The sequence below is a fragment of the Opisthocomus hoazin genome, chromosome 12 (assembly GCF_030867145.1).
Source record: "Opisthocomus hoazin isolate bOpiHoa1 chromosome 12, bOpiHoa1.hap1, whole genome shotgun sequence".
NCBI classification, from domain to species: domain Eukaryota; kingdom Metazoa; phylum Chordata; class Aves; order Opisthocomiformes; family Opisthocomidae; genus Opisthocomus; species Opisthocomus hoazin.
Genome location: NC_134425.1, coordinates 21,139,589 through 21,148,111, shown reverse-complemented (window position 1 = coordinate 21,148,111; position 8,523 = coordinate 21,139,589). Strand labels below are relative to the sequence as shown.

General features: G+C 44.1%; 1 protein-coding gene across 6 annotated transcripts in view; it reads right to left on the bottom strand.

Annotated features, from left to right (window-relative positions):
• Positions 1–669: 669 nt before the first annotated feature.
• Positions 670–8,523, bottom strand: part of ZNF423 (zinc finger protein 423) — a 235,714-nt gene continuing 227,860 nt past the window's right edge. For all 6 annotated transcript variants that reach the window (XM_075434002.1, XM_075434004.1, XM_075434003.1 and 3 more), the window contains one exon: positions 670–1,290. In XM_075434002.1, coding sequence (XP_075290117.1) covers positions 1,261–1,290 — 30 coding nt within the window. In that variant the 3' untranslated portion in view covers positions 670–1,260. The remainder of the gene's footprint in view (positions 1,291–8,523) is intronic.

Here is an 8,523-nt window from a genome sequence, read left to right as displayed (position 1 = left end):
CTAACTTTCCAAAGGTGTCCATGGTCTTTAAAATGACTGTTGCTCTGACTGAAGATATAACTTACCTCATTACCATAGGATATGTTTTTTTTTAAAAAAAAAAGCCTGCTAATTAGCTCTGTTAGGCTGTGTGATGGCAGTTTCAAGTGTCAGAAGTATGGCAGTTACATAGAGCTACAATACCTGTGGGCCTACAAGTCCACGTGCTTGAAATACGCAGTGTCCTACCAGGGTCCCTGAGGCCTGATCCGATATTTGTGCATTTGTACACAATCCGGAAAGCTTTTTTTTTTTTTAATTGAAACAAAGAAGCACAGAGATAGCATCAAGACAGCTACAGACCAGGTCCCCTCCATTCTTGTTGATTTGAGTAAAAATTAAAGAGTATTATAAGCTAGCAATGCCTTTTCGTGCCCAGATTCATAGCAGATGTTCTTACCTTGCCTCAACCTACCATGGCAGCCTGGAAGGTGCATCCAGGAGCAAGCACAACACCAGACGCAGGAACGTGGCTTTCGCTTTCTCCCAGTCTTCCTTTCTCCCGGGGCACAGAACGCTCTCTGCTGTCCGGTGAGCCATCCCTGTGATTTACACACATCAGCCGGCAGTGGTGATGCTGCGTGTACTGACAGAGAGACAACCGCTGACGCTAGGCTCATGTATTCCCTTTATTGAACTGTACTAGTTATTGCAATCAGATTAAGTCACATTTATAAAGCAGACCATCCAGTTGCACTGAAACTGATTATATTCATTACATAGTTTTAATCACTGTCCGGTGAACTGGCAAATCCAATCAAAGCATTAGTCTTTAATTAAAAAATTAAAAAGAAATATTCAGACAATAGCCAAGCAATCACATCACAATGCACAGTTACCTAAAATTGCAATTAAAAAGCAGTTAACAAAAAAGAAAAAAATCACACCTAATCTTTAACTATCAATATAATACAAGAAGCAACAAAGGGCAACAGCATCAAAGCAGATTTATCTAACACTATAAATTCAGTCAGAAGCAGAAGCTCTAAAGTACACTAGCTGAAGCAGGACAATAAAAAATACTGAGAATGGAATACTTTTAATCTCTTCCATTAATATTCATTTCCAGCTGCTTATAATAGCAGCGCCTCATGGCCAAATCATTAGAGTTTTACATCTGGGTTGCAAATGACACTTTGATTGGATGTAATGTTCAAATGGTCCTCCCCACTGTGCCACCGTCAAGTCTTCTGCAGAGAGGTGTCCTGTAGTGCCAGTGGCTCACTGTGCGTGCTGGCTCAATGTGTGGTTCTGGAAAGATGAAAAAAGGAGACATGCATGAGGGGCAGAATAATAGAAAGCATGCCCATACCCTCCTACTCAGTACCATTTATGCAGAGCTCGACATAAAAGCTTCTCAATTATTACAAAACAAAATGCAATAAAGAAAAAGTACTCATAAGTAACAGCTGCCAATATGACACATTTGCTTTGTTCTGACAGATCTGTTAATGCTGGCATGAACTTAGAAAAAAAATGCTACAAGCCAGGCACAGCCATGAAGGTTTCTTTTTTTTTTTTTTCCCTTTCAATACATATAAAGAAAGTGGTAACACTTCACGGGCAAAAACTGCCTTTAGGGATTCCCTTAACTGTAACAATTTAAAAAAAAAAAAAAAAAAAGAAATCTGAATCGTGGGGGGAAGCCTTGCCATGTTTTACTCTTTTATTCTCACTAGTACCGGGTGCAAGTACTGGCAGCAAGAGACACCAGATTGTGACACGCATTTCTCAGTCCAAGAAATACTTCGGCAATAACAGCTGAACCGCCAGTTTGGGCACCAGGGTAATACACGCAGCAGAAACAGGCTGGACATGTAACCCAGAAGTTAAATCTCTTTGAAGAATAGACTTTGCTCTACACATTTCTTTCAGCAGTTTAGAGTATTTTTTTGTTCCCTTTTTTCCTGTTGGTAGATTTGCAATAGCCTCATGTCATCACAGTATCTCGCATCAGAGGATGCTGACCTGTCTTGCCATTTTGTGCAGGAGCCAATAAATCGTGAAGCCAACCTCGGAAGCGTATTTTTAGAGCAATACCAATTCACCTACATTTTGTGTGCTGCCTGAAACCCAGTCCTACATATAAGCTGAGCTTTATTTGTGTGATTACTGAACTATTTGAGCAACCAAAGATGTGCTTCATGGTGAGCTTTTCTTGAGCTGGGTCCTCAGCATTCCCAAATATAAAAATTTAGTTGCATTATTTCAAGCCTAGGCAATTTTACTAGTCTCCATCTGCCTAACAACTGAGCTGGGCAAGTCCGCCAGCTTGAAGAATAAGTTTTTAAACACAAAATTAATTTTGAATCTAGTTATTTATTTACAGTGACGAAGCTTTAAAATAAAGTAAGATACTTTAATCATCTGGTCCTGCTACGCTATCCACAGTTACATCTTGATCAGAAACAAGAACGACCCTCCGCTTTATCCAGAGATAACATCTCCCTGATGAAAACCGCCTGTGCAAAGAGCTAACGGACGGGCGGCCCGCGACGTGCAGGGCCAGGCGGGCAGGCAGTGGTGACCCCATTGGCAGGCAGCAGCATTTCTGGACTGTGCACTCCCAAAAAGTGACCACCAGGTGTCAGAAGTGCTGCTGAGTTCCTAAATCATGGCAAAAGTTACCTGCGATACTGTGGCGGGTGGGCTGCGGGGAAACTCCGCACAATGATAGTCAGGCTTTAACGTGCCAGATTACGGAGGCAGCAGAAGCATCGTAGCTGCTGCAACCCAGAAGGAGCCCTTGTGAAATTAAATACAATCGACTGACGAAATCGCAAAATAACTGGTCCTTGTCTAGCCCTCTGAATGAACCCCAGCCTGTGACGCTAAATATTTCAGAATCAAAACCCAGAAGTACTGTGCAAAGACCTGGAAAGCTTATCAGGGGATAAAGCATTATACTCCAAAAACATCAAGTGAATTGATGGTTGAAACTACTTTGCTTTTAGACGTCATTTAACATCACCAAATGTAAAATCCAATGGCTTTTTACTTTGCTATACATGGAAATCTCCCCGGCTGTAAGAAGGAATGACCTTTGCAGAGCTGGATGTTGTTCTCAGATCAAATAATGACTTTAAGAAGAGGCTGGATAGAGCCCTACAAACACAATGGCAGCACTGACAAGAAGCTTGTCGACTGGACCTAACTCGGAGAGCATGAAAATGTGAAAGAATACACAGGCTACTCTGTGCTCAGACACGCTCTTCGGCATTGTAACAATGACCACTTCTTGTGCACTTCATTACAGTTCTATCTTTAGGTCACCCTGGATATCAATAAAAAAAGCAAAAGGTTTACCATCTTCAAATCGAAAGAAGGACTATTCGTGGTAGACAAATCCATACTTATTTAGGCAGTGTCATTTAAAAGATAATGCACAATCAGCACTAGATGCATGACGCACGGCCTACAGTCAGGGAACATGATTTCAAACTTGTGTGGCTGCTGCATTGATTACACCAGGCAGGTCAATAAAGGAAAGGTATGTGGCTCTAAATCTGATAATGAAGCTTTCATTGTGAGCCCTCCCTCCTCAAACACAGGTTAATAATATGTTCTGAACACTCCTAATACAATGAATATACTGGGTTTGTGAGCAGAGTTTGCACAAAGAAACAAACAGATTATACCCAAATCCTGCAGCCATTTGGAGCTGGATCAGGTAGGAGCTGAGGAACTAGCCATGCCATAGGGTTAGCAGTTAAAACAACAAAAAACATCATCCGCAGATCTTGATCATGTCTTGGGAACGTACCATTTATTCTCTTTGTATGCATTACTGGCAATCAATATGCTGACTAGTCCCCGGACCAAGCAGTTAATACAGAGCCACATTTTACAGAGGACCTCACATACCTATCTGTAATGTCTTCAGACACAAGAGCCCGTGTGCACCGCATCCTCCCCCCACCTTCCAGAGAGCAGATCCTGCACAAGCCACATGCACAAGTGGTAAGTGCTGGTGAACACCAGACCAGCAGGTTGCTGCGTGTGCAGATGCTGCATAACCACCACTGGCGTGTGTTCAGAAGACCCCTGAGAGCTTGTCCGTATCCTTTGCAACCAGTATAGGCTTCTTCCCTATTCAAATGTGTTTCAAACCACACAAACATGCTTTCCCAAAAAAGTCTGGCAACCTGTCTCCTATTACTAGCACCTGTCATGTCTTATCTTCTTGCTTCTACTCTCCCTGCCCTGTGAGTGTGCCGCTTATTGGAATTGTGCTTTGCAGATGTCACAAAGCGTCCGAGACGTTCAGTGCTTATGTCTCTTCTCTCACACTTCTGTTTTACATATTTGACTCATGGTTTATCAAATAACTTTATTAGGCACCTCTGTGTGTGCCCACAGAAAAAGAAAATTCCCCTGGCTGACCAGGCTTTCAGAGCAATTGAAAAATAAGTAAATCCTGGCATTGAGACTACCCCGTGCCTTGGCAGAAATGCCTTCACCCCGGTGCTACGCTGGGCTGTTCCGGGCAGCAGAGTGAAACCATAAAGGCCAGAAAGGAGCGAGCCTTTTGAAACGTGAGATGCTATGGGAATGCCTCTACCCAAGCAGCCTAAGGAAACTTCACCCACCTTTCCAGCAGGAGGGTGGGCTGACAGGAAACAGCTTGGGGCTGATTTTTCAACTCCAGAAGTTACAGTTAAAAAAGAATGATTATTTCTTAATGATTATTTCCAAACGAAAAGAGAGCAGCCACAAAAATGAATCCTCTCCAGGCACACTTGTGTGTGCCTGCACATGCGTACCTGCTCACGAGGCCATCCGTACACGTATGCATGTGGGGGCCGGCGGGAGGCAGGACGTAATTTGGAAGCTGAACAGTAAAAATCGTTCTTCACAGCTCCTGTTAGGCCCCCTGGTTTATGCATGGCTCACAGCTGATACCCCACTGAATACATCATTCTGAGACATTATTGCAGCTGGAAAACTCTACAGCAGCACTAAGTCACCTGTCAAGACCAAGTAAGTCACAGCTTATTTACAGGACAAGGTTGGAAAATTTCTTCTTTTCTTTTCCTAATAATCATGCAAAATGGATAGCAATTCTGTTAGCCACGTCAATGGGAAAAATGCAACTACCCTGAGCCTCAGGGCTGTCGCAGTGTTTAAGTGGAATTTTCTACTGGCTGCACAATCCCCAAATGAACCATTTGTGGAAGTGTCTGTGACCAAGGAACTGGGCGACAGGTTTTGCAGGAAATAAAAAGATTTCAAAGAATGGTTGATTATTGTCCACGTAGATACTGATTGCTCTCCAGATCTTCCCTGGGGACACCCCCTGCCTGCCCTCTGGATGTGGATCAAGCCATTTGTGCAGGACATCTACAATGAATATTTCTCTGTTTTTCTACATGCATTATTATGAAAACACTGGCATGACAATCTCCATTTTCAGAGCACTGTGTCAAGAAGGAAAGCATCAGGCTTGAAAGATGATCACTTACAGCAGTTCAAAGAACTCTTACAAGCTATATAAAGATCGAGAGAAAAAACACACACAAAAAAGCTGCACATGATGGAGTAAAGCTCCAAGCCAGGCAGTCAAGCTGGGAGTCTCCCACACTGCAACGCCATTCACTGCCAACAAGTCACAGGTGTACTACATAGGAGCAGGTGAAAAAAATAAAATGCAACTGCGAGGGGTGTGATAATGGTTTGGGGCCATAATACATCCAGTCTATTGTGCCGTTGTGCATCTGTTGTGTGTTTAGATATTTTGTACCAGCCGTTTAGAGGTATACTGTCAATGTGTGTGAGCATATACACCTAAAAGAGCATATGTTATACAGAGGTTAAGAAATGGCACAAGAAGGCTGGTGATGCCCACCACCCTCAAGTGAAATTCATAAGCCTTCTGCAGTGCTACATAGGGACTGGGACGCTCACAAAAGGTTATAGAGCTTCTCTCTCCCCTTCCAAATCCCATGAAAATGAACAGAAACTATTCCTCAGATCATGTCAAAAAGAATTATGGAAATAATAGATTCACATGACAAACAGCCAATGTGAAACTGAACTGGTGATTAGCTGTTGGGTGGCCCATGCGCAGGAAGCATGCTGGGTGTTTGGGGGAGGAAGCACACAGTACTCTCTGCCCGCACGTTGCTTCCGCGGAGCTGGCGGCTCAGCCCACGCCTCCCCGACTGCCCCCACGGCTCGGTGCCCGGGACACCGGGGCTGCTGTGGCACTGCAAAACTGCCCGGGCAGAAAACACCGACCCAAGACTGGAAACACCAACCCTGGGGGTGATGCATGAACACAGCTGCCTGATTTTGGGGCACAGAAGGCAATTCCTATTAATCCCTATATTTTTCCCAATGTGCAGGGCGTCCTCCAGAGCAGGCGAGAGCCCACGTAGTTTCTTTCGCTCCCTCTCCCCACCTCCCTGCCCAGGTTTCCACCACCCCTTCAGGCACCGTCCGGCTGCAAGCCCAGGGATTGGGGTCTCGGCTGGGGATTCCTTGGGGCTGTGGCCCCTCCTCCCCATTCCCTCTCCTTTGGCCCTTACGGAGTGGGGCTGGGGGAACAGGAGAAGCGACCTCTCCATTGACTGTCAGCACACAGCTTGCCAGACAAAAACTAAACCTCAAATTCAGGCGTTGACTTGAAGCAAAGGTTCAAGTCTCAGGTTTGAACAGATACATACAAAAAGACAAAACAAAACCTCCAAATTGCTACAAACAGAAGTTGGAGTGTCTAAATATTTACGAAATACCATCTGCAGCGTTCTTTTTTCAAACAATGTTTTGCATCTTTTGAATTCAAACTGGTCCAATAATCTCTCAGCCATTGTTCCTCATTATATATCCCTAAGCGCAGACACGTATGTGCACAGGTACTATTTCCCTCTAACAGCAATCCATACAGATGAGAATCTTCATGCCTTGACTTTATAAAGGGATTACTTTAGGCAGAGGACACAAGGCGACCCTTCCTTTAGCCATTGGAGATTATGCTCTCTACAGAAAGCTGTGAGCCTTAAATTGTTGCTGCTCTAATCCTAAACTGGAGAGGCATTCAAGGGATGCCATGACCCAGAAGGGCAAGAGGAAAAAAAACTAAATTAAAAAAAAAAAATGCAGCACACTAAAGGAGAGGGAGGGGAAAAAAGGGAGAGAGGAAGAGAAAGGGAGAAAAGGAGAGCAAGCTTGCTTTACAGGGTAAACATATTTATTTTTATTTTTAATTTCTGTTAGCCACTTTGCTATCAGACTCTAAAGAAAAATCACCTTTGCACCCTCTTGCAGTTTGTATGTGCTTATTTTTAGAACTGTTTGACAATTATCCAAGGGTCTAAGACTAACAGATGGCTTGTCTTAAAGCCTCATATGTTCACTAGTTTGCACTTCTGACAAACAGTAAATGTACTCAAGAGTGTGCCATAAACAAGGCTGAATGAATACTCAGAACACAATTTAGTTAATACACTTCATTAAAACTGATAGTGGTAACCAATGTTTCCCATAAAACCAGGTGTTAATTGCCCTTCCAGTTGTTTCAGGTTACTCTTATCCAGTGACATTTATATGTTTAGATCACAGTTTTTCAGGAAATACAGTATTACTTCTTTCCTTTCCCCTAGTATTTCACACACTACGTAAAATGCTTGTAACAAGTGAACTCCAAGTTATCATGGTACTTGATGAAAAAAAAAATAATCATCAGGCAAGACAGGTTCACATGTCCTTTCTTTATTTGAAGAATCCCTTGAAATGGAGGTAGAGGCAAACGAAAGGTGGCACATCCTTTGTGAAAGGCAACGACTGCCTGTGTTACTGCTTCCTTCATCTCTGAGCGTCTGATGACTTGCCGTGCGTCAGTCAGTCCCTGTGTCAGCGAACGTTTGAGATGGCACTTCAGCAAATGCAGTTAGGAAGCTGTCCTTTACAAGTTATTGAACCAAGAAAAAAACATAAAAATCACTTCGAGTGTCTAAGAAAATATGCCTGGAGGTTTGGTGTCAGCTGCAGAGCGAAGCTGCCTGTTTCCAGTGAAAAGATCTGCATCTGAGTTACTCTGATACATACGTACTTGATTACTCCGGGGCCAAATGCACCTTTCACGGGTACTGGGACACAGAAATACTCGCCTGTGCCGGGACGGAGCTGGCCCTGACACCCCTGGGGTTTCTGTACCCGCTGAGGAGGCTGAGTAGCCCCCTCAGCACCCGCTCACCTGGGGGACACCCCAAGCCACCCCCAGGAACCTGCCCGGGTCCCCCGGCGACCAGGACCTGATGCTTCGTCTGGGGTCGATAGGAAGGTTCAGAACTCGTAAAATATTTACAGGGAAAAAAAGCTGCTCCACATGTGACTGACTAAATGCTCTCTGCTTTTTTTTAAATACATCTTTTTCTGTGGCTGGCATGTCTCTATATTGAAATGCAACCGCCCAGGCGTCAGTCTGTAAAACCCAGGCAGACCCAGAAGCACCCCCCGCCCCGCTGCCTGCCTTTGTTCTGCACC